This window comes from Natrix helvetica (assembly GCF_964273705.1).
Source record: "Natrix helvetica genome assembly, chromosome: 5".
In the NCBI taxonomy this organism is placed as follows: Eukaryota; Metazoa; Chordata; class Lepidosauria; order Squamata; family Natricidae; genus Natrix; species Natrix helvetica.
The window spans coordinates 13,465,604-13,492,410 of NC_138551.1; the positions used below are offsets into that span (position 1 = coordinate 13,465,604).

The 26,807-nt window shown below is 43.7% G+C and overlaps 1 protein-coding gene across 5 annotated transcripts in view; it reads right to left on the reverse strand.

The window, feature by feature from the left end:
- The window catches only part of KCNMB2 (potassium calcium-activated channel subfamily M regulatory beta subunit 2), a 372,211-nt gene that overhangs the window by 62,693 nt on the left and 282,711 nt on the right, over positions 1 to 26,807 (reverse strand). For 3 of the 5 annotated variants that reach the window (XM_081954243.1, XM_081954244.1, XM_081954242.1), the window contains one exon: positions 2,144 to 2,263. In XM_081954243.1, the coding sequence (XP_081810369.1) occupies positions 2,144 to 2,199 (56 nt within the window). In that variant the 5' untranslated portion in view covers positions 2,200 to 2,263. Of the gene's footprint in view, positions 1 to 2,143; positions 2,264 to 2,657; positions 2,728 to 26,807 lie in introns of those variants that run through there. The other 2 variants (XM_081954241.1, XM_081954240.1) reach the window with 1 other exon arrangement.

Sequence of the window (26,807 nt, forward strand, 5' to 3'; positions counted from 1 at the left end):
TCTGCCTCTCCTGCCTCCCCTGACCGCACGTCCCTGCTAAAGAGGATCACATTCACATAACCGTGGGACGCTGCAACCGTCGAAACTACGAGTCACTGGTAAAACATCTGAATTTTGACTACTGTCAGGCCTGGAAGTCACCTTTTGCATTGGGCCTTCTGGTCTACCACATTCCATGCTGTGGGAAAATGGGAGGGGCGATTAAATGGCGTATGGGAGATATATAGTCAAAATAACATTGCTTTCTCATAGTCTAGGACAGTGGTTCTCAACCTTCCCAATGCCGTGACCCTTTAATACAGTTCCTCATGTTGTGGTGACCTCCAACCATAAAATTGGTGTCTCGGTTCCTAAGACCATCGAAAATATGTGTTTTCTGATGGTCTTAGGCAACCCCTGTGAAAGGGTCATTTGACCCCCAAAGGGGTCCCGACCCACAGGTTGTGAACCGCTGGTCTAGGACATCTTGCCCTGCACCTGGAAGAGTGTGACTGGGAGGCATCTCCAGTTGGGATGGTGCCTGATTGGACCATGTGATGGACATGTGGGTGCTGGACAGGGACTTGGACTTTCCTTTGGGTGGGGAAAACCTGGAAACTTTCAGATTCGGGTTTTCCCAGATGTGCCAATATGACATCTCTAATAAATTGGAACTTTGAGGAAACTCAAGCCTCAGAGTCTTCTTTCATTGGGGGTGTTACTTGGAAACCTGACAACTACATGACCATGGGGATGCTGCAATGGTTGTAAGTGTGAAAAAGGATCCTAAGTCACTTTTTTCAGTGCAGTTGTAACTTTGAACAGTCATTAAATGGACTGTTGTAAGTTGGGGACTGCCTGTACATATAGCTTGTTTTCAGTTGGTCGTGAAAACATTGAGCTGATGAAAGGCGGAGAATGCCATCTGCTTTTTTTAGTAATAGGCAATCCGTTCATGGGTTCCGACTTACATAAAATTCGGCTTAAAGGCATATTTAGCGACAGATCTTGTTCTTAACCCGGGGACTGTCTGTGATTGATGGAGGTGCTGGAAGTGAGCAGAGAAAAATTAGAATAATTTTTTCCCCACCTGATGATCTGAAGACACTGTGGATTATGACTCCCAGAAATTCAAGCTATCATAGGAGGCGAATGGAGTTTGGGTCTCCTATTTCATATAACATGAAATAACATAATGATAGAGAAGTGCATACTTCCCAAAATATATCATATAATATTTTAGGGCAATATGGAACTTTTGGATATGGAAGCACAGTTTGGGAGTGTAATTGGCTTTCCACGTCTCTCAGAATTATTCTTCATTCTTTCCCCTCCGATACAGGTAGACCTCGACTTACAACGGTTCATTTAATGACCATTTGCAGTTACAATGGCATTGAAAAAGGGGACTTGTGACCATTTCTTTGACACTTGCAACCATTGCAGCTTCCCTATGGTCACATCAGAGGTGGCATTCTACCAGTTCGGACCGGTTCGCCCGAACTGGTAGCGGAAATCGTGGGTGACCCTGCCCACTTGCGCCGGCTCTACGGCATCCTATTTAGGCCCTTTTTTCCCACCAAAATCACATGCGTCGAAGGCTGTGCGCATGCGAGGAGGTGGAGAGAAAGAGCTCACATTTGTGAACCGGTAGGGAAGGAAAGTCAATACCACCCTTGGGTCACAAGATCAAAATTCAGACACTTGGCGTCTGGTTCGTATTTATAATGATTGTGGTGTCCATATGATCATCTTCTGATAAGCAAAGTCAGTGGGGAAACCAGATTCATTTAGCAACTCCTCTGACTAACTTAACAACTGCAGAGACTCACTTAAGAACTCTGGCAAGAAAAGCCATAGAATGGGACAAAACGTAACAAATGTCTCACTTAGCAACAGAAATGTTGGGCTCAATTGCAATCATAAATGGAGGGCTATCTCTAATTACCATAGAAATTCTCATCCGTTCATGACGGCACACGAAGTGATTGGGAAAAGGAAAAGCACCAGGACAGAACTGTCTCTCCTTTCAGTCCTGGTTACCAGTAATGCCATTATTATAAATTACCAGTTATTTTGTGATGGCACTTTCACAAAGTTAGCGTGTCAAAAGTGTCACACAAGGAGCCCAGAGCTTGCCTAACGCAGTGTGGACGCCACGTACCTTCTCTCGTCATGCCTGTATGACGTGGTGCTCCGGCCACTGGTCCAAATGAACATCTTAGAGGATTGGTCTCCACTGCCTCTCCTTACCGTTGAGGTCCTGGAGGAAAGATGGTAGGACCTAGGAGATAATGGAGAATCTTCATTACTGCATGCTGAAAACCTGCTGGGCCTCATCACCTCTAACAGATCCAAGTGCCAAATTTGATTGCCTGGCAGGCTCTGCTCCATAGAGGTGATTCCAGGTGATATGCAAAACAAGACGATGACCTTTCTCTTCCCTTCCAGGAGGTTCGGTTGACATTAAATTATTTCCTGCTCGTCTTTCTTAATTTCTCTTTCCTCCTGTTTCCCTCTCCCTTTCTGTCAGAGCTGAGAAAATCTCCCTGGTGCTGCCTTCTAAAATGTGTGGGTTCTTTTTTCAAAGCAAGTTCACACATGCTTGACTAAGTTTCCTGTCCATCTCTAGTCATCTTTGCAGGCCTCCTCTCTCCCCGATGGTCTTTGATATGAACCTTTCTTTGGTCATTTCCTTTAAGCATCCATGAGATATCCGACAACGATGATGGGCTTGAAGCTGTGCGAACTCATCTCTAACCAAACTGGCAGTTAAATGAAAATGGAGGTGAAAGTCCACCTTCCTTTCTGATTGGTGCTGCTGCAGCTGTTTCTGTGTGCGAGAGTATGTGTGCGCACGCACATGTGTGCATGTGATTATGGCATGGATCCCATAGCAACTTGATCCGTGACACCATGACTACCAAAGACATTTGTTGACATTAGGTAAATGTTTTTTTCCCTTTTCACAGTTATCCCCCAACTTAGCCTTCCTCAATTTACCGTCTTCTAGATTTAACAGAAGAACAGAATTCTTTGAGGAATGTACTTGCCTTGGAGTTGGTTTAATGTCAGGGTTCCAAGTAATACACCCATAGCAAACAGAACTCTGAGGTGGGTAGATTTCTCAAAGAACAGTTTTATTTGGAGAGATCATATTGGCACAGTTTTGGTGAAAACCAACTCTGAAAGTTCCCATGGTTTTCACCTAATTAAAAGTTTTCTCCCTTTCCCAAACAGTCATTCACATGGTCCAATCAAGGTGCTGTCCAGTTGCCTGATAACATCACTTCTCCTCTCCTTCTGGCCACCTGTGAGAATGTCCTTGGTTTCCAGGAGAAAGTATTTTGTTTTGGCTAAAACCCCCAGCTATCTCTATTCCCCTCTCCCTTTCCCTCAGCTCCAGTGTGGAAACACTGAAGCTTCAAAAAGTCTTTGGTCAGGTCAGCTTCAAGGTTGACAGAGTTGGAAGTGACCTCGTAGTTCATCTAGTCCAACCCCTCGCCCCACTCAAGTGGGAAGCCCTACACCATTTCTGACAGATGGCAGTCCAGTGTCTTCTTGAAAGCTTCCAGTGATGAAACGCCCATAACTTTTGAAGGCCAGCTGTTCTGTTGGTTGATTGTTCTCACTGTCAGAAAATTTCTCCTTATTTCTAGGTTGAATCTCTCCTCAATCAATTTCCATCCATTATTCCTTGTCTGGCCTTTAGGTGCTTTGGAAAATAGATAGTCTACGGCACCTACCATTCTCAGGGAACTGCTTTTCCCTATTCTCCTCTTGGAAAGCAATATTCAAATGAAAGAAAAATTTGAACGAAAACCGAGAATGCATGTTGCTTCTTTTCTCACTTATAATCATTGTCCTTCACACTATTTGGGCCACCTTTCCCAAAATGGTTTTTGTATCAACTGTTTTGTTGCAGTTTATCAGTGGCAGGCAATTTATGGCAATTGCTCTCAGAACAGCAAGTTACATTAAAAAGTGTCAAGCCCCATGCAGCTCATCAGCTGAAGTCCAAAGAAGCAAGAACTCCAACACTGGAAGTTTTTAAGAAAAGATCACCATCTGTCTGAAACGGTGTAGGGTTTCCTGCCTAAGCAGGGGGTTGGACTAGAAGACCTCCAAGCTCCCTCCCAACTCTGTTATTCTATTCTATCCTTTCACGCGATTCCTTAGGTTGACATTCTCTCCCTTTCCTTGCCTCCCTGCAATCTCTCACAAAAAGGGCAGTCCTTTAAAGTTCAGTGCAGTGTTTGGCACCCTTTCATCTACTTAATTTTAAGCTAAAAATATCTGTGAGTTGTAGGAGGGTCAGCTCTGGCATGCAGCTGGATGAAGCAATCTGCATTAAGCATTTGCCTGATAGGGTGAGAGATGAATGCAAGAATTTATGCCTGAGATGCAAACCTTTTTAAATGAGTGGAGCAGAGAGGACAGGCCAGAGGAACAGATGCCTTTAGCTTAACTGCGGCTGGCCATGGGCCAAATTTCAAAAGTCTGCTGCTATAGATAAGTTCAAAAAGAAATGTCTTTTCTCCTAGCAGAATACTGAGAATAGGTGTCAGCTGTCACGTTACGCTTGTTTCAGTGGTGGCTTTCTATTTTTTTTACTACCAGTTCACCCGTGCGCGTGCAAAGCTTCTGTGCATGTGCAGAAATGTCCAGGAGGGTGGGTGCAGCCTCCTTCTGCCGCTACTACCAGTTCGCATGATCCAGGCCAAATCGGGACCAACCCACCTCTAGCTTGCTTATGCTTGAGAAGGAATGGAAAATTTCCCTTCCACCTTTGATTGAGGTGCGGACCGTCGCCCCTCCTTGTTAGCATATCTCCAGATAAGAAATAAAATAAGACCCGAGAACATGTTCTAATGAAAACAAAATTTAATATAAAAATAAAAAATAAACAAATCTATCTAATTGTTACATTTTGGCAAGAGCAATTGTCGTCCACCTTCTTGGCAGACGAACAGAAGAACAGAAGTCTCTGGAATGTGTGATGTATTAAGAAACATGTTAAGAAGTATGCGCAGTACATCACTTGCTGATAAGGCCTATGACCTGCGCAGTAAATTTTCAGCACGGCTAGCAAACAATTAACGCAGTGACAGTGCTTTGCTACCAGGCTGTGACAGACTGCCATGAAGTCTGAGGAGAGGCGATGCTGGGGGGAAACAAAACTAACCGTTGTATCTCCCTGAGATGCTGCCTCAAGGTCACCTGGCCGGGAGAAGAAAGTAGTTGCATACCAACCTAAGCTTGAACTCACTGTTCTGAAAACATCTTGCTTGAACCTGATTGGTCATTGGTGTTTATGTGTGTGTGTCAGTGATTGAAGGGAGTTAAAGGAGGGCAAAGCTTGAACTTAGGGATTTTGTCGTGCAATTTTCAGTTCTGGCTCTGCTCTTACTTCTGGTTGGGAATCAATGCAACATCATCAAAACGTACGAGTATATGGAGTGCAAGGAACATTACTAAATACAGTGTAGATCTTGTCAACTCTGTTTTGAGCACCAAGGATTGTATCAGACCTCTTAAAGGCATCCACTCCTCTTCCCCCAAATAAATTGATGACACCTTGTGAGAGTTTAATATGCTCTTCACAAGCATATTGTCTACACAAAGATTGAAATTCTGTGTGCTACAATGCAAAAGCAATCTTAATGTGTGAATTCTTTGATGATATCGATGACCAAATCAATTTCTTGGTATCAGAACAGGTTCCAAATTCTGATGTATAAAGGATAATAGGCCAAAGGATCAAAAGCAGGAAACCCTATACCATTTCAGACAAATGGTTGTCCAATCTCTTGTTAAAAACTTCCAGTGTTGGAGCATTCACAACTTCTGGAAGCAAGTTGTTTCCCTAATTAATTGTTCTGCCTGTCAGGAAATTTCTCCTTAGTTCTAAGTTGCTTCTCTCCTTGATTAGCTTCCACCCATTGCTTCTTGTTCTGCCCTCAGGTGCCTTAGAAAATAGTAGTTTGACTCCCTCTTCTTTGTGGCAACCCCTGAGATATTGGAACACTGCTATCATGTCTCCCCTAGTTCTTCTTTTCATTAAACTAGACATACCCAGTTCCTGCAACCGTTCCTCATATGTTTTAGTCTCCAGTCCCCTAATCATCTTTGTTGCTCTTCTCTGCACTCTTCCTAGAGTCTCCACATCTTTTTTACATCATGGTGACCAAAACTAGATGTAGATATTATGCAGTCATTCAATCAATATATGGCACAAAATTATTGGCAAAATTATTTGCCCTTTTGTGAATTTATATTTTCTGAAAAAATATTCTAAATATATTTGTATTAGAATAGAGTAGAGTAGTGTAGAGTAGAGTACAGTAGAGAGTAGAGTAGAGTAGAGTAGAATAGAATAGAATAGAATAGAATAACAGAGTTGGAAGGGATCTTGGACAAATGAATATCCAATCTCTTCTTAAAAACTTCCAGTGTTGGAGCATTCACAAGTTCTGGAGGCAAGTTGTTCCACTCATTAATTGTTCTGTCAGGAAATTTCTCCTTAGTTCTAGGTTACAGAAGTAAGAATTTAATTATTTACAGAAAAATACTTTAGATCCCTAGCATGGTGATATCTTTCCTTCTGCTTCTTCAGAACCAAATTAAGCTTGGCAAGCCTGCTATATTTATTTGTATAAATAATATAATGTGGATATGGGTTTTTTTAAAAGCTCTCTATTCCTGTGTCTGAAGCTTCTATCAAAGTATCTCTCTGCATCAACAGGATCTTTTTAATTTAATGGAAAGAAAGTGATAGCAGAGACTGAAAAGGAAGAAACATTAAAATAAAATAGCTTTCCTGCCTCTTATAAATGGCTATCATTTGAAGAAAACAAATGCACATACGTGGTCAATATGCCTATTGAATGTCTTTTGCCTCCAAATTGTGAAATTTGTAGCCTATTAGATTTCCCCTGCTTGAGTGCTTGGAAACTAGAGTTAAGGACATTTACAGCTTTGTTGACAGTGTAAGCTTTGCAAGATCTAATTTGGTTTTTCTTTTCCAGATAAGCAAGCAGGAACAGAAAGAATAGATAGCAAAACAGCACTGCTTTGAAATCTTGTTTCTACATGCCCAGCAATTTAATTTAATGTAATGATTTATATGGCCGCTCATTTTATAACTGTGACTTTTTATTCAGTTTAGGCACCATTCAGTGCCAGAGGGACTCGGGACAGAGAAAAAAGAAATAAAGAACAAGATGGCAATTCTGGCAATTCATCATCATCATCATCTTTTAATGACCCCATAATGTTTTCAAGGCGGCCTCATGGGCCAGATCTAAGCACACCGCAGACTGAATCCGGCCCCCGGTCCTTAAGTTTGACACCACTGATGTAAATAGGGATAGAGGGACATAATCAAGATCATGTGAAGTGTTAATACCACTTTATAATGCCTTGGTAAGGCCACACTTGGAATACTGCATTCAGTTTTGGTCGCCATGATGTAGAAAAGATGTGGAGACTCTAGAAAGAGTGCAGAGAAGAGCAACAAAGATGATTTGGGGACTGGAGGCTAAAACATATGAAGAACGGTTGCACGAACTGGGTATGTCTAGCTTAATAGAAAGAAGGACTAGGGGAGACATGATAGCAGTGTTCCAATATCTCAGGGGTGGCCACAAAGAAAAGGGAGTAAAACTATTCTCCAGGGCAACTGAGGGTAGAACAAGAAGCAATGGGTGGAAACTAATCAAGGAGAGAAGCAACTTAGAACTGAGGAGAAATTTCCTGACAGTTAGAACAATGAATCAGTGGAACAGCTTGCCTCCAGAAGTTGTGAATGCCCCAACACTGGAAGTCTTTAAGAAGATGTTGGATAGCCATTTGTCTGAAATGGTATAGGGTTTCCTGCCTAGGCAGGGGGTTGGACTAGAAGACCTCCAAGGTCCCTTCCAATTCTGCTATTGTATTGTATTGTATTATTATAAATACTATTGTAAATGCTAAAGAAGACAGAGAAAAGAATTGAGCCCCGAGGCACCTGGCAAAAGAGAAGCCCAGGGCTAGACTTCCTTGACCCCAACATTGTCTGGATTTAGCCTTAGAGGATGGAGGAGGATCACTGAAAAAATGGGCCCTTCACTTACAACTCCTAAACCAGCCCAGAATAATACCAGGATGGGAGCAGTGGTGGGATACGTGGGGGCAGTGAGTGGTGGGGGCATACCGGTGCCTGCTGGGAGCACCAGGTACCGTTCCGGTATGGTGCTCTGTAGGACCAACCCGCCTGCCCTCTCTCCTTACCTCTATTTACAATACAATACAATACAATACAATACAATACAATACAATAGTAGAATTGGAAGGGACCTTTGAGGTCTTCTAGTCCAACCCCCTGCCTAGGCAAGAAACCCTATATCGTTTCAGACAGATGGCTATCCAACATCTTCTTAAAGACTTCCAGTGTTGGGGCTTTCACAACTTCTGGAGGCAACTTCTGTTCCACTGATTAATTGTTCTGTCAGGAAGTTTCTCCTCAGTTCTAAGTTGCTTCTTTCTCTCCTTGATTAGTTTCCACCCATTGCTTCTTGTCCTGCCTTCAGGTGCCTTGGAGAATAGTTTGACTCCCTCTTCTTTGTGGCAGCCCCTGAGATATTGGAACACTGCTATCATGTCTCCCCTAGTCCTTCTTTTTCTTAAACTAGACATACCCAGTTCCTGCAACCATTCTTCATATGTTTTGTTTTGTTTGTTTTTGTTTTTATTGGATTTATATGCCGCCCTTCTCCCAAAGGACTCAGGGCGGCGTACAACATTAAAAAACACACATCCCGTTTTAGTCTTCAGTCCCCTAATCATCTTTGTTGCTCTTCTCTGCACTCTTTCTAGAGTCTCCACATCTTTTCTACATCGTGGCGACCAAAACTGGATGCAGGATTCCAAGTGTGGCCTTACCAAGGCATTCACTTTTCCTGAATCCCTTGCTCACAACTCGACCGAAGCCCTAGTGGGAGCCTGGGATAGGGCTGCTGCTGGGGCTTTCGATTGTGTTGTGCCTTTGCGGCCTCTGACCCGGTGTCGATCCTGGATGGCTCCCTGGTTTACTGGGGAGCTCCAGGAGATGAAACGCCGGAAAAGACGCCTAGAGAGTGGCTGGAAGGCCAGCCGGTCCGAATCTGATCGAATACTAGTAAGAATTTATATTAAATCCTACTTAGTGGCGATAGAAGTGGCAAAACGGCAATATTTTTCCGCTCTTATCGCGTCCGCAGATAACCGCCCAGCCGCCCTGTTTAGGGTGCTCCTTACTTAACCAAGGAACTGGGGAAGACCCCTTGCAGGGTAGGGCTGAAGAATTTGTTCAGTATCTGCAGGATAAAATTGCTCAGATCCGGACAGGCTTGGACTCTGACTGGGTATATTCGGGCGAGCCGACGGGGATGAATCTTGAGGAGACAATCTGGGATGGGTTTGACCCTGTGACCCCCGAAGGCATGGACAAGATTATGGGGAGACTCAGTGCTGCCACTTGTGTGCTGGACCCGTGTCCCTCTTGGTTAGTTTCGGCTTCCCGGGAGGTGACACGAGGCTGGCTCCAGGCGATTACCAACGCTTCATTGAGAGAGGGGTTCTTTCCCACCGCCTTGAAGGAGGAGGTGGTGAGGCCCCTCCTCAAGAAGCCTTCCCTGGACCCAGCTTCTTTAGCCAACTATCGTCCGGTCTCCAACCTTCGCTTTGCAGCGAAGGTTGTCAAGAGTGTGGTAGCACGTCAGCTTCCCCAGTACCTGGATGAAGCTGTCTACCTGGATCCGTTTCAGTCGGGTTTCAGGCCTGGGTACAGCACAGAGACGGCATTGGTCGCGTTGGTCGATGATCTCTGGCGGGCCCGGGACAGGGGCTGTTCCTCTGTCCTGGTCCTATTAGACCTCTCGGCGGCTTTCGATACCATTGACCATGGTATCCTACTGCGACGACTCAGGGGGTTAGGAATGGGGGGCACCATTTTACGGTGGTTCTCCTCCTACCTGTCGGATCGGTCACAGTTTGTGTTGACTGGAGGGCATAGATCGACCCCCAGGTGCGTCACTTGTGGGGTGCCCCAGGGGTCGGTTCTCTCACCCCTCCTGTTCAACATATACATGAAACCGCTGGGCGAGATCATCCGTGGTTTTGGGGTACGGTATCATCAATATGCTGATGATACCCAACTTTTCATCTCTACCCCAAACCACCCAAACGATGCCCTCGACGTGATGTCCCGATGCCTGGAGGCTGTGTGGATCTGGATGGGGAGGAACAGAGTCAAGCTCAATCCCTCCAAGACTGAGTGGCTGTGGTTCCCATCATCCCGATTTGTACATCTTGTTCCATCTTTGACGATAGGGGGAGAAATTTTAGCCCCCTCAGAGAAGGCTCGCAATTTGGGAGTCCTCCTGGATACACGGCTTAGTTTAGAAGAACACCTGACGGCCGTGACCAGGGGGGCCTTTTACCAGGTTCCCCTGGTATGCCAGTTGTGCCCCTTCCTGGATCGGGATGCTCTGTGCACAGTCACTCATGCCCTCGTCCTTTCTCGCCTGGACTACTGCAATGCTCTCTACATGGGGCTGCCCTTGAAGAGCACCTGGAGGCTTCAGCTGGTCCAGAATGCGGCCGCGCGGGTTGTCATGGGGGTACCTAGGTGCTCCCATGTCACACCCCTTTTAGACGGCCTGCACTGGTTGCCGGTTGTTTTCCGGGTGTGATTCAAGGTATTAATTATGACCTTTAAAGCGCTCCATGGCTTAGGCCCAGGGTACCTGCGAGACCACCTACTGCCACCAGGAGCCTCCCACTGTCCAGTACGATCCCACAGAGTTGGCCTCCTCAGGGTGCCGTCGGCCAAGCAGTGTTGGCTGGTGACCCCCAGGGGGAGAGCCTTCTCTGTGGGAGCGCCTTCCCTCTGGAATGAGCTGCCCCCGGAGCTCCGCATAATCCCCAACCTCCGGTCCTTCCGACGCGCCCTAAAAAGTTGGCTTTTCCAGCAAGCCGGCCTGGCCTGTTAATGTTAATGTTAATTTTAATTTATTTTAAATGTATTGTTTCTTTTAAAAAAATCGGTTTGGTCTTTTTGGAAATGGATTTTATCTTTTTTTTTAACTTTTGTGATGTGTGTTTTTAATGTTGTACGCCGCCCTGAGTCCTTTTGGAGAAGGGCGGCATATAAATCCAAATAAACCTAAGCCTAAACCTATAAAGTGGTATTAACACTTCACGTGATCTTGATTCTATCCCTCTGTTTATGCAGCCTACAACTGTGTTGGCTTTTTTGGCAGCTGCTGCACACTGCTGGCTCATATTTAAATGGTTGTCCACTAGGACTCCAAGATCCCTCTCACAGTTACTACTAATGAGGAAGGTATCACCTATATTGTACCTGTGCATTCCGTTTTTGTTGCCTAAATGTAGAACCTTACTCTTTTCACCATCGAATTTCATTTTATTAGTTAGTGCCCAATGTTCAAGTTTGTCAAGATCCTTCTGTATCTTAAGCCTGTCTTCTGGAGTGTTGGCTATTCCTGCCAGCTTGGTGTCATCTGCAAATTTGATGAGTTCCCCATTTATTCTCATTATTTGAGCCGACCAGGGCATTTGTACATGCACATGTGGGCGTACGGTGCCTGCACGACACTCCGCAGAGCAGCTGGAGCATCGCGGGTGGTGGGTATGCATGCGAGTGCTGCGCGCGTCCACCTGACTTCGTTGGCCTCGTTGCAGCATACCGGTTGCAACGGGATCTGGAACCCACCACTGGATGGGAGGATAATAAAGAGCGCTGAAATATCAAGGATAAATATACCACTGATATCCCAACACCACCCAAGGTCATCCATAAGCGCAAGAACCATGGTGACGTAGTGGTTAGAATGCAGTATTGCAGACTCTGCCCACTGCCAGGAGTTCGATCCCAAGTGACTCAAGGTGGACTCAGCCTTCCATTCTTCCGAAGTCGACATTCAGACATTCAGACTCTGTAAACTGCTTAGAGAATCCTGTAAAGCACTATGAAGGAGTATGTAAGTCTAACTGCTACTGCTATTGCCATTCAGTAATGTCTCTATGCTATAAGTTGGCCTGAAATGTATTGGAATCCATTATCCACACACATTTGTTCATTTTAGAGCTCTGAATAAGGGGCCAGTTTCTCCCCAACTTCTATCCAAACAACTAGGATATGGCTAATAGCTAGCAGCCAATAGTGATTTCGACTCGCACCTTCAAAAGACTTACAGAACACATTAGAAAAAGCTCTTCAGTTCTGTGCCATTATGAAAGAATCCTTTGAAGATGGTGCAAGGCAGAGAATTATACAGTATGCTCCTTGACAGAAATCTATTTCTTCAAATCGCAGGCTTTTATTTAATCTGACTTTTTTTCAAGGGGAAAAGCATGTCCAGGTGGGGTGGAAACTGCTTTTGGCTGCTTCCCTAAATTCAAGTGGCTGGGAGAACTTTCTGTGCAATTACGTTGAGAAAAATTCAGAGAAATGAAATTGGGATCAGAGACAAGTGATGCTGAGGAATTTGGGAATAGAAAATATATCCTACAAAGAAAGAAGGAGAAAACATTAATTTTGGGAAGCCAGGACCAAACTTAGCACTCTCTACAAGCATCTGAAAAGATGTCACACAGAAGAACTGTTCTCTACTAAACCGGGGTAAAGGACACTAAATGATGGATTTAACTTAAAAGAAGGCTGGAGTTCAGCTGAATGTTAGGAGAAATAAAACTTCACATGAAACTTCACCATGATGTTAAAAAGATGTTGAGACTCTAGAGAAAATGCAGAGAAGAGCAACAAAGATGATTAGGGCACTGGAGGCTAAAACATATGAAGAATGGTTGCAGGAACTGGGTATGTCTAGTTTAATGAACAGATGGACTAGGGGAGACATGATAGCAGTGTTCCAATATCTCAGGGGTTGCCACAAAGAAGAGGGAGCCAAGCTATTCTCCCAAGCACTTGAGGGCAGGACAAGAAGCAATGGGTGGAAACTAATCCAGGAGAGAAGCAACCTAGAACTAAGAAGAAATTTCCTGACACACAATTAATCAGTGGAACAACTTGCCCCCAGAAGTTGTGATTTCTCCAACACTGGAAGTTTTTAAGATGTTGGACAAAGATTTGTTTGAAATGGTATAATTTTTTCTGCCTGAGCAGGGGTTGGACTAGACAATCTCCAAGATCCCTTCCAAACTCTGCTATTCTATTCTATTCTGTTCTGTTCTGTTCTGTTCTGTTCTGTTCTGTTCTGTTCTATTCTTGCTTTGGATTCTTACAATAAGCAGTGAGTTGGACACAATAACCTTTCCAACTCTATAATTCTGGGCGTGTATGTGGTATGTGTATGCTGCAGAAGAATACTACAATACAAGGAGGTGAGAAGACTTCCCAACTGCTCCCACTATTAGTGCCTTTGAGTTTCCCATCTGTGCTATCATTAACCTTGCCTGCTTCATTAGCAGTACTGAGGCATGGCAACCCTTTCCCATTTAACCTGCAATTACACACCTAATCTTGCGTAAAATTGTAACGCTAATGACACCATTGCAGGCCTGACTAAACCTTGGATACCTGAGACTTTGTCTTCAGTGTTCCTTTGAAATCCAGGGTCACAGTCTACAGAGAAACTCACCAGGAACACTATCATAAGTTCTGCCTGTGGCCATTGGAAGGTTTCATACTTTCAGGGACTCTCCACATACAATGAATTAAATTGTGGATCTGTAATCTTTGAACAATACTGTTGTCAAGTTCCTTCTAGCTGGGCAAGAAGAAGGAAAGAAAAACTACCGTATTTTTCAGAGTATAAGAGGCACCGGAGTATAAAACGCGCCAAGATTTTGAAGAGGCAAATTAAAAAAAAAGTTTTTGCACTCTGCAGACCTCCCCAAAATGGCCCATTTTTCGTGAAAATAGGCCCTTTTTTGTCAAAAAAGGGGCATGCATAGCTTTTAGGAAGCTTGTAGAGTGCTCCTGGGAACTTGGGGGGGGGGGGAAATGAGCAAAAAACGGCCTATTTTTCATGAAAACGGGCCTATTTTTTGTTTAAAAAAAGGGCATCTATAGCCTCTAGGAGGCTTGTAGAGTGCTCCTGGGAGTTGGGGGAGGGGCAAAAAGGAGCAAAACACGGCCCATTTTTCTCTCATTTCTGCCCTCCTGAGCCCCCGGGAGCACTCTGGAAGCCTCCTAAAGGCTATGCACAGCCATTTTTGCAAAGGGACGGGGTTTCAGGAGGCCAAAAATGCTATATTCAGTGTATAAGAGGGCATACAGATTTTCACCCTTTTTTGGAGGGAAAAAGGTGCGTCTTATACTCCAAAAAATAAGATAGACAGATTTCACCAAGGTTTATTTTATGCTAGTCTGGAGCCAAATGTAGCATCCTGGGAGGAGTTTCCCACCCTTGTTTATTGCAAGTTTCTTGAAGGCTTTGAAATGCTTCTACCTAGGTTCCTTGGCACCTGGGCTAGGATGCTATTTATAAGCTCAGGCCACTAACAGAGTTGCTTACTATTTCTTGACCGTTTACATATTTCCATTCATTTTCCAGCTTCCTCTCAATCTCTTACAATTAGGGGATGGGTAAAATTAAATTGAGAGCCATGGTAGTGCAGTGGTTAGAATGCAGTATTGCAGGCTAATTCTGCTGACTGCCAGAAATTCAAGGTTGACTCAGCCTTCCATCCTTCTCAGGTGGGTAAAATGAAGACTCAGATTGTTGGGGACAATAGGCTGACTCTGTAAACCGCTTAGAGAGGGCTGTAAAAGCACTGTGAAGCAGTATATACGTCTAAAGGCTATTGCTATAAAAGGTAAAGTTTTCCACTGTCCAGAGATATTGTTCTGACCCAGCTCCCAAACACGATAAGCCCTTTGTAGTTAACAAAATGTCCCCTTTATTAGGAGCACCAGCAGCCACTCTCTCACAGCAGGCTACGAAGCCTCTAAGTCCTGTGGGAAGTAACGCTTACTCCCTATTCCTCTGGACTAGTCCAACACACCAGGAATCTCTCTCTCTCTCTCTGTCTTCCCACACTTGCAAAGGAGATCCTGGAAGGTGCGCTTGCTTTCTTCCAGCAACAGAGACCCACACACAAACTCTCAGAAGGCTCTGCAGATTCCAAAAAGAATTCTGATAATTTCCAGACAGGATTCGGAAGTGCAGGCTACCAGTAGTTGACTGGCAAGGAGATGAATTGTTGTCTGCCACACCAATTCATCTCCGACCCCTGCCTTTTATCCCCAGAGCTAGGGTGGGGCTTTGCTAGCAGCGGTGGGTCTTCCATCCCAAGGACCAGTCCATAGATTTCCACTGCTCTCCTCTCCTCTGCCTTTTGTGCATCTGTGCATCAGGCACTGGACCCAGCGGTTCCTCCTCTTCCTCATCAGCCACTTCCAGACCTGGGAGCTGTTGACTCTCCATTTGAGGGTTGATGGACTGCCCAGGCACTGCCTCTGTCTCTATCTCTGACAGCTCCATTCCCTCTTCCCCCTTGGAGCTCTCAGGTTGCCTTGATGCTGACCCTGACTCTCACGTCTCCTCCTCTGAGTCAGCTGCTGGAGGGGCCAGCAGCCAAGAGGCCACAACATTTGTCTGACTCTAGGGTACAGTGCTCATCTCTATATCTTAGCCAAGGGAGCCAGCATTATTTGAAGACACATCCGTGATCATCTACCAGCACATACGGAACACTTTACCTTCCCACTGAAGTGGTACCTATTTATCTACTCACATTTGCGTGCTTTTGAACAGGGCAGGAGGGCAGGAGCTGAGGCAAGTAACAGGAGTTCACCCCATCAATGCAGGGGTGAAATCCAGCAAGTTCTGACAGGTTCTGGAGAACCGATAGCGGAAATTTTGAGTAGTTCGGAGAACTGGCAAATGCCACCTCTGGTTGGCCCCAGAGTAGAGTGGAAATGGAGATTTTGTAGTATCCTTCCCCTGGAGTGGGGTGGAAATGGAGGTTTTGCAGTATCCTTCCCCTGCCACGCCCACCAAGCCACACCACGCCACAAAACCGGTAGTAAAAAAAAAATTGAATTTCACCACTGCCATCATGCAACACTCGGATTTTGAACAGAGGCTGTCAGCTTTCCCAGTAACAAGTCAGCATCCTTAACTACTGAGCCATCATGTTCAGTGGTTAAAGGTGTTGAGCTTGTTACCTTTACCAAGAGGCTAAAGTACCACAAAACTATGATAGAAACGATCACAGGGACATCCAGGATTCTGTAATTTATTCCCCCCCTTAGTTTTTTTTTTTGCTTCAGAGGTAGACATTTGCTGTTAAAAAGATGGTAGCCAGAAACTTCAATCCTCTTTTCAGTGCTTTTCTTTTAAATATATGTGAATTAAGCTTTTTCGAAGTTTAATACACCTTCAGCTGTTATTTCTTCAAGGGGGAAACAAACAGTAAAATCTGATTTTTGGTGGGCTCTAGAGAGCTCAAAGAAGCTCTTTTGCTAGCAGTTCATGTCTCTGTTCTTAATAAGACTTCAGTTCCCAGGGGAACACTGAGAAATAAAGAAAATAGTTAAGAGTTTTAGTCCATCAGGTGAATTTATCCTGAGTTTTCCACCACCCCCTCCAATTCCATTTCAGAGTAGATGTTTTGGATGCTTTTTTGTTCTCTGCCAGAAAGAAACAAATCAAAGAGACAATGGGTTCCACAGGGAGAAGGCTTCCACAGTGCCCTTTGCTGGCTGTGTTGATTTTCTGTTTAGAGGTAGTTTTAAACACCGGCCAACGTTCAACACCGGTCTCTTTCACCTGCTGTCTTTTCAAGAGGTACCCCTGGGGGGTTCTTCTTGGCTCAGCTCCCTGCTGTCAGCAGAATGGAAGAAGATTTCTACTAGGGAAAGCGAAAGGTTCCCCTCGCACATATGTGCTAGTCGTTCCTGACTCTAGAGGGCGGTGCTCATCTCTGTTTCAAAGCTGAAGAGCCAGCACTGTCTGAAGACGTCTCTGTGGTCATGTGGCCAGCATGACTAAATGCTGAAGGCACATGGAACGCTGTTACCTTCCCACCAAAGGTGGTCCGTATTTTTCTACTTGCATTTTTACATGCTTTCGAACTGCTAGGTTAGCAGAAGCTGGGACAAGTAACAGGAACTCACTCCATTATGCAGTACTAGGGATTCGAATCGCCAAACTGCTGACCTTTCTGATCGACAAGCTCAGTGTCTTAGCCACTGAGCCACAGTGTCCCTTGAACGCAGAATGGAAGAAGATTTCTACTAGATGCAACCAAAAACCCATCTAGTTCAGTGTTCAGCTTCCCACAGGTAGTCCTCAACTTACAACAGCTTATTTAGTGACCATTGGAAGTTACGAAGGCACTGAAAAAAGTGACTTATGACCATTGCATTAGCCCCATGGTCATGCGATCAAAATTCAGACAATTCATATTTACGACGGTGGCAGAGTCCTGTAGTCATGTGATCACCTTCTGACAAGCAAAATCATGTGATCACACAACCTTCTGACAAGCAAACTCTCTCTCTCTCTCTCTCTCTCTCTCTCTCCCACACACACACACACACACACATTTAGTTTAATATGGCAATCTTTTTACTGTTACCATGAAAGTCCTTTAAGGTAGGCAGGACTGAGAGAAGGAATATCTGTGTTGGCTAAACACAGCTCAACAATGGTGCCTCTCTGCCCTTCCATTGCTTAATTGAAAAGACATTAATAACAATAGAGATAGCACTTATATACCGCTTCACAGTACTTTTACAGCCCTCTCTAAGCGGTTTACAGAGTCAGCCTATATTGCCCCCAACAATCTGACTCCTCATTTTACCAACCTCAGAAGGATGGAGGGCTGAGTCAACCTTGAGCCTGGTGAGATTTGAACTGCCAAATTGCAGTCCGTTGGCAGACAGCAGAAGTAGCCTGCAGTACTGCACTCTAACCACTGTGCCACCATGACTCCGAAGGTACAGTAAGTTTTGAAAAGAAAAGTTGAGTGTGGCAATAAAAGAGTTAAGGTCATGTTAGCTAGGGGAAAAATCTCTGTGATGCCCTCAGTCCCCTAAGTCCATGCTTATTTTGCCTAGTGTTAAATCAAGGCTGTTGGTTGGGCAAACCCACAAAAGGTAGGGAGAAAGAACATATAAGATGTGGTGGTGTGGTGGAACAGTGGTTAGAATACAGCATTGCAGGCAAACTCTGCCCACAGACTAGAGTTCGATCCTGACTGGCTCAAGGTTGACTCAGCCTTCCATCCTTCCGAATAAAATGAGGACCCAAATTGTTGGGGGCAATATTGCCGACTCGGTAAACGGCTTAGAGAGGGCTGTATATTTGAATATTTGAAGCAATTCCCTTACTAGATATCAGAAAAAGCTCTTTAAAAGTGTTAGTGTAATATAAATGGTTAAGATGTTAGACCTGGACCAAGGAGGAAGAAAAGGAAAGGAAGGGAAAGGAGGAGGAGGACTAATCAATCACAGTGAATTGAATTTGCTCATTTTCTAGATAATCTCTGTCTTTTGTGCAAGATATCAATAAGACACTTGGTTACAATGGGGCATATAAGCGTAAGGTAATAACAGTAATTACATTCAGACTTGCAGTTACTCCTTTCATTCTGCAGTGTGGCAATTGATTTATACTTCAATTGTTATTTAGAAAAGAAAACACTAAGGTCCATCCAGCAATTGCCCTGGCTCAGGATGATAGCTAACAAAATTATCCTGATAGGTGTTTTTTGTGAATTGCACCTAGCAATTGGATATATTTTCTGCCAGCTCCCTTAATTTGGCCTTTAACTGGCAAGTCCTAAAGGAGGTTTTTTTAAACTAATGTGAAGTTCAATTAAAGTGACAGGTCCAAGTCTAAATCTTAATCAGCACAACATATCCATCCATCCATTGGATAGGGTAGTGGTTAGAGTTAAGCTCTTTGGTGCAGGAGACCTGGGTTCAAATCCCAGCTAGTAGCAGTAGGGTCCCTCCTAACCCTTCACCTGCCTACCTCAGAGCAACTAAGATGATTAAGGGCCTGGAGATTAAAGCATATGAAAAACGGTTGTAGGAATTGGATATGACTAGTCTCAAAAAAAGAAGAACTGGGGACAGTGGTGAGATTCAATTTTTTTTACTAACAGTTCTGTGGGCGTGGCCTGGTGGGCATGGCATGGCTTGGTGGGTGTGGCTTGGTGGGCATAGCAGGGGAAAGATACTGCAAAATCCCCATTTCTTCCCCATCCCACTAACCTGCTTTCCAGCTCTGTTCAGGACAACAAAAGAAGATCAACTGGGAGGCCGAGAGGCAGCGGGGGCGGGGCCAGCCTATTTGCCGGTTCTCCGAACTACTCAAAATTTTTGCTACCGGTTCTCCAGAATCTGTCAGAACTGGCTGAATGCCACCTCTGACTGGGGATGACAGCAGTGTTCCATTATTTGAGGGGCTGCCACAGAGAAGAGGGGGGTCAACTTATTTTCCAAAGCACCGGAAGGCAAGACAAGAAACAATGGATGGAAACCATTCAAGGAGAGAAGCAACCTGGAATTAAGGAGAAACTTCCTAATAGTGATAGAATTAACTAGTGGAAAACTTGACTTCAGAAGTTGTGGCTGTTTGACAGAAAGCAGACTGATCAAAGTGCTGTATAGATTTTTGTTGGAATATAAACTAGAGGAGGATCATGTCAAAGAAAACATGGTCGCCTGGGCGAAAAATTTCGGTTACAATGTAGAATTGGCTAAGTGGGAAAAACTTTGGATACTTAATCAGAAATTAAAATTGGCTACGGCGTATAAAGAAAATCTTTACAAGATGTTCTACAGATGGCATCTCCCGCCAGCACGGCCTTCTAAAATGTTCAAAAATTTGGCCCCAAATTGTTGGAAGTGTAAAAAAACACCAGGCACTTTCTACCATATGTGGTGGACGTGCAATGAGGCAAAAAAATATTGGAAAATGATCCAATCATGGTTAGAACAAATGGTGGGAGAACAAATTATGTTTAAACCAGAAACTTTTCTCCTAGGCATAATACCGGAGGGGTCTAAGAAAGATACACTCTATCTAATTATACATATACTGACTGCAGCGCGCATAACCTATGCACAGCATTGAAAAAAGAAAAGACACCATCAGAGCTAGATATAATCAGAAAAGTGTTGGCCTGTGCAGAAGCAGATAGGCTCACTCTTGAACTTAAAAATAAAGGGGAATCAGAATATTTTAAAGTATGGAACAGATTTTATGACTGGTATAAGTTAAGATGACAAGACTGGAACAAATGTATATATGGTGATCGAACAGAAGGACAGACAATGTATTAAGTAGAATAACTGTTAATGGTTGAAACCAGCTGTACATAATGTGAATATATGATCACCCCGACTCCGCGGCATTGCATTGTTTTAAATGTAAAAACAATAAAAATATATTGCAAAAAAAAAAAAAGTTGTGGCTGTTTCACCACTGGAAGTTTTTATGAAGAGACAGGACAGCTAGCTAGCTCCTGTTGTATAGGGTCTCCTGCTTGAGTGGGGGGTTGGACTAGAAGACCTCTAAGGTTCCTTCCAACTCTATTCTGTAACTGTAACAATAATTCCACAGATCATTAAATACTCCAGCAATTGATTATTGTATTTCTTTTCAGTGTTAGATTGGCACAATTTGAGTTACCTGCCAAATACTAACCCCTCCCCTTTCTAAGAATAATCCAGGATGATATGTTTGGGGGGGAAACCCAAACAAATCTTGCCCTCAGATTTTGGTTGGAAAAATCCATGCATATATATATATATATTTGCTTCATCTCTTCTCTTTGCTCCCAACACTTTAAGCCATGCTGATAAGGACCTTTGCAAAAGTTTATTCATTGAATGTATTGATTGCATTTTCTCTAAGAAGCTTAATATGGCAATATTTTTACTGTTACCACAAAAGTCCTTTTAGGTAGGTGGGGTTGACAGATGGAATATCTGTGTTGGCTCTGACAATATCACAGAGTTACCCAGGAAGGACTTGTATTTAAATTTTCTGCCCAGCTATCCGATATGATAATTATTATGCTGCTCAATACACTAAATTGTCACCTTTAATAAGATGTAAGATAGAAGAAAATCACTGAGAGTCAATATACAATGAAGCAGGATATATATAAAGCCCAAGCCTGAAGATGGCAGGTGAGATCTTGCCGAAACGTTGCAAAGACAATATCAACCTTACACAGGAAAAGACCTGAATACAACAAAACCAGCATACCTACACCCGTGAAAATCTACGAAAACACACACACCTGTGCTGTTATGTTCAAATCCCAGTAAGGGTATGGCTAGCTGATGAGAGCTAATTAGCTCGAAATAGATCTATACTAGTCTCCCTTTATTTATTTATCAGTACAAATACAACACAAATATAAAAAAGGCAACATTAAAAATAAGAATATGGTTTTCTGCCTGCATGGTCTTCTGTGATGAAGCCGAAGGACAGAAAGAGGGAGTAGTGACCTTCCTCCCATATTGAGGCATACCAGGGGTTGTAACACAAATATATACTTATTTCCCTGGCTCAACTGATAAGGAGGCGATCCTGTGGCTTAGTGGCTAAGGCTCCTGCCTGAGATATATAACAGCACAGGTTCAAATCCCAGTAAGGGTATGGCTAGCTGATGAGAGCTAATTAGCTCGAAATAGATCTATACTAGTCTCCCTTTATTTATTTATCAGTACAAATACAACACACACACACACACACACACACACACACACACACACACACACACACACATATATATATATGTATGTATGTATGTATTTGTGTTACAACCCCTGGTATGCCTAAATATGTGAGGAAGATCACTACTCCCTCTTTCTGTCCTTCGGCTTATCACAGAAGACCATGCAGGCAGAAAACCATATTTTTATTTTTAATGTTGCCTTTTTACAGTTACAATAATGTTGCCTTTATTTATTTATCAGTACAAATACAACACACACACACACACACACACACACATATATATATGTGTGTGTGTATGTGTATGTGTGTATATATATATATATGTATATATGTGTGTGTGTGTGTGTGTATATGTATGTATGTATGTATGTATGTATGTATGTATGTATATGTATATATATATTTGTGTTACAACCCCTGGTATGACTAAATATGGGAGGAAGGTCACTACTCCCTCTTTCTGTCCTTCGGCTTATCACAGAAGACCATGCAGGCAGAAAACCTTTATTTATTTATCAGTACAAATATAACATGTATATATATATTGCTTGAAGATGGCAGGTGAGATCCTGCCGAAACGTTGCAAAGACAATCTCAACCTTACACGGGAAAAGACCCGAATACAACAAAACCAGCATATATATATATATATGTATATGTATATGTATATGTATATGTATATGTATATGTATATGTATATGTATATGTATATGTATATGTATATATATATCCCATCTATAGTTCACAATTGTATAAATAATGTTCAGTTTATTACGCTGAAGGGTAATTGTTTTTACCGTGTTTCCCCAAAAATACAACCTGTCCTGAAACTAAAACCTTGCCACATTTTTTGTGTGGGCAAAAATATAAGCCCACCCCCAAAAATAAACCCCCTGGACAACCCCCCCTCTGGCCAGGCAGAGCACCACTCACCGACATAGCGATATCCTGAAGGCGCCAAGCTGCAGGAGCCGGGGGTGGGGGGGGAGAAAGGCGCTCACATTGCTTGATGACTTTGGGATACCACTAGGTTGGGGAGTGGCGTTCTGCCTGGCTGGAGGGGGGAGTTGCCGGGAGGTTGCCGTATGCCAGTTATCAGCTGCTTTCAGAGTCAGACATCACAACTGACATAACTGGAGAGGAATCACGTTCGCTATGTTTGATTTTTACTCAGTGTGAATGAAATCAAATCAAATGTAGTTTTTTCCCTTCCAATTCCATTCACCACTAAGCAGTGGGAGACAGCTGCCAAAAAGAATAATATAGTTCTGTGCTCTATTAGAAGCAGCACCATCTCAAAGACAAATGAAACCGTTATTTCTTTCTTCTGGGCAATGTGAGACCATCCCGTGATGCAATCTCCAACTAATCTGGAAGGAGGTGTTAAGAGGGAGACAAGCTTTGAATCTTTGCACTGCAGAAAGCGGTGAAGTTCTTGAAACATAGTTGACTAACAATAGAGCTTCTGCTTGAGTCTATTCACAAGTGGTTCTGGTTGCTTGCAAAAATTGCAGCAATGGGTTTGCTGCCCCATTGCTGGGTGGGTGTGGCTATGGTGGGTGTGGCCTAGTCAGCCTCCTGCACCACTGGGGGGGGGACTTTTTCACACTCCCCAGGCTCTGGAGACTTTCCTTGAGCCTCTGGTAAACCAAAAACTGCTTCTCCTGGGCTCCGGAGGCTCTCTGGAGGCCGGAAACAGGTCCATTTCCAGACTTCCAGAACCTCCAGTAGGGCCATTTCCCTCCCTCCCTGAGCCTCCATGCGGGCCCTGCACTTACCTGGAATAATGAACGGGCCACGTGGAGAGTCCTGGGAAGTGAGAGGAGGGCATGGCCAGCCAGGGAGTTTGGGGGTTTGCCGAACTGGCATAATCCTAGCTAGAGGATCGCTCAAACCTGTGCGAACCCCAGCAGCCCACCCTTGGTTGTACCTGACAACCCTGAAGTATACTGCATGTTTCTGGATACCACATTTCCATAAGTTGGAGAGGATTCAGAGAAGGTCAACAAAAGGTACCTTGAAGACATGCCCTATAAGGTTAGGCAATGTTCAACCTGGAGAAATAAAGGCTTAGGATAGACAACTTAGGTACATGAAGGAAAGGCACAGGGAAGGGAGTCAATAACTATTTTCCATGGCTACCAAAAATCATTGGCATCCTTCAGTCTCAAAAGACTATGGTATCGTGCTTTGGAAAGAGGTCAAAGCTGGAGTGTCTTCTCCAGAACGAGGCCTGGGTAGATTAATATGGAGGATAGACTGTTACCCAAGCAGCAGATCCCCCCTCTCCACGTCGCTGAAATAATCCAATGGAATGGCAGAGCCAATACGATGGGTTCCAGCTGCGTCGCAGGAGTTACCCGGACATAGTTGTACACAGTTACGAACTGCTTCCGGGACTCCGGCTCCGGATTTTGCCTCAAAGTTGACTCCTGAAGCCTTTTCCATCAGAATTTCACAAAAAATCAGACCAGAAATAATGGGTAGAATTTGCAACTATTTAGAATTTGCTTCAACACAAGGAACAACTTCCTAAATTAAACAGGAGGCTGTGGGGGCCTCCTTTTCTGGAGATTTTTAAGGTTTCAGTCAGTCACCTATCATTGATAGCTTAATTGGTTTTCCTGCGCAAAGCAGAAGTTGGACTAGATAAGTTTCCCTTCCGATTCTACAATCTTATGATTGTGGGATTTGTTGGGGGCGGGGGGGGGAAGGGAATTGTAGGATACTCAAAAGTCAATGGTGGTCCACAACCCACAGACAGGTTTGACAGGCTTCTTGGTTGTCATAATGATGCACGCTTGGCTACTTTATATAAAAGAAGCTTCTTTTGTACCATTTTCATATACCAGAGTTGTAATGGTGCAGTGGTTAGAAGACAGTATTGCAGGCTGACTCTGCCCAATACCAGTAGTTCGATCCTGATTAGCTCAAGGTTGACTCAGCCTTCCATCCTTCTGAGATGGGTAAAATGAGGACCCAGATTGTTAGGGGAAATATGCTGACTCTATAAACAGCTTAGAGAGGGCTGTAAAGCACTATGAAGTGATATGTAAGTCTAACTGCTTGTGCTAGTGTTATTTCTGGTTGGTTAAATGCTGTATCCTCTTTGAGATCAAACTGCTCTTTTGTGCATTAAAACTTCTTTTAAAATCCAGATAAAGTATAATACACATTAATATAAATATAATTTATAATTATATATTATAATTCGCAAAATGCAGAGATTTTTATTTGTAAAGTAATAAATAACCCTAAACTAAGCATCCAAACCTGCAAATAAGCCACTTTTCTCTAAACCTGCTTGGGGGGGGGGGGGGTGTCTGTCCTATATTTCTGAAGCTTTTTTCTTTTCCACATTTTCAAAAAATGCAATCTAAATGGCTTGATAACCGAATGTACTAGACTGCATTTTTCCTCCTTTCCTTCTCAGGGCAAGAAAGGAAGTTATAAATAAATTATGAAGGTAAAATCTTTATGGGCCGAGACCTGATAAGGGCAAATTTGTCAAGTTCAATTTTGTTCATTTTTCTGATTCTCCAACCTTGAATTAAGTTCATTTTATTTCAGTTTGCAAAGAATAAAATCTGACTGAAAACCTACACGGTAGACGTGTGTGAAAAATCCTTAAAGCATGTGCATATTTCTGGCAATTTTAGCAATTTCTCCATATGCTTCCTGAATATAAAGAATTTATTAGATGAAATACACATTTCTGTATAATTTTTTTGGAGCTGCAGTATCACCAGATATAGAAAAGTAAAGATGTATAGCTGTTTTGAATACTTTGTGGGATAGGGAAATGGAATATGAAATTAAATACCCGTATTTTTCAGACTATAAGACGCACCAAGATTTTGAAGAGGTAAGTAATAAAAAAAGGTTTTGCCTTCCCTCAGCCAGCAGCACTCTGCAGGCTTCGGCAGGGCTGAGCGAAGGCAAAAAAGCCTCTGTTTTTGTGAAAAATGGCCCGTTTTTCACAAAAACTGAGGCATTTTTGCCTTGCCCCAGCCCTGCTGAAGCCTGCAGAGTGCTGCTGGGGACTGAGGGAAAGTCTCAGTTTTTGCAAAAACAGCCATTTTTTTTTTCAAAAATGGCATACAGGGTGGGGCTTCCGGAGGCCAAAAATGGCTGTATTCGGTGTATAAGACGCACCAACATTTCCACACTCTTTTAGGGGGGAAAAGGTGCGTCTTATACTCCGAAAAATATGGTAATTACTAAAGTTTCTAAAAGAGCAAGACCCTGGTTCCAAAAATAATAGCACTCCTCTGTCCAATCTTCTACTGATGTTTTATTTTGACACAGAAGGTCAGCTAGACTGTGAATGCTAGCAACATTCATTAAACAAGCAATGCTTTTTTTCAGACATACCAGTAGAACAAGACAGACTCAATCAGAATGGGTCATTTCATCCCATAATGGCTCAAGTAGAAGAACCATTGAGGAGGTGGTCAAAGAACTCAAGGCAGGCCCAGAAGAAGATGGAGAGACAACATAAAAGACGCACTACAGCAATGTCAATGACAAAGATTGAGGATGCCAGAAGAGCAAGAGCTAGAATTTTGTATCTCCCTTGACATAAGGAGGAGAAGGAGTAGGAGAAGAAGAGGAGTAGTAGTAGAAGGAGAAGGAGCAGAGGAAAAGGAGGAGAAGAAGAAGAAGAGAAGGATGAGGAGGAGAAGGAGAATGAGAAGAAGAAGAAGAGGAGGAGGAGAAGGAGAAGGAGGAGAAGGAGAAGGAGGCGAAGGAGGAGGAGGAGGAAGAGAAGAAGAGGAGGAGGAGGAAGAGGAGGACAAAGGACAAGGACAAAGGACAAGGACAAGGATAGTTCAAGTCATTCAGATGAGAACCTATAACCGGGATGGTGAACCTATGGCACACATGCCACAGGTGGCACGTGGAGCCATTTGTCAGGGCACGTGAGGCGTTTCCCTGTCAGCTGGCCAGTGCACATGCATGCGCTGGCCAGCTGAGTTCAGCCTTTTTTAAAACCATTTTTTGCCCTCCCCAGGCTTCAGAGGCTTTATAGGAGCCTGGGGAGGGTGAAACAAGCCCCCCCCCCGAGGCCCTCCGGAGGCTTCATAAGCTTCCCTGAAGGCTCCGGAGCAC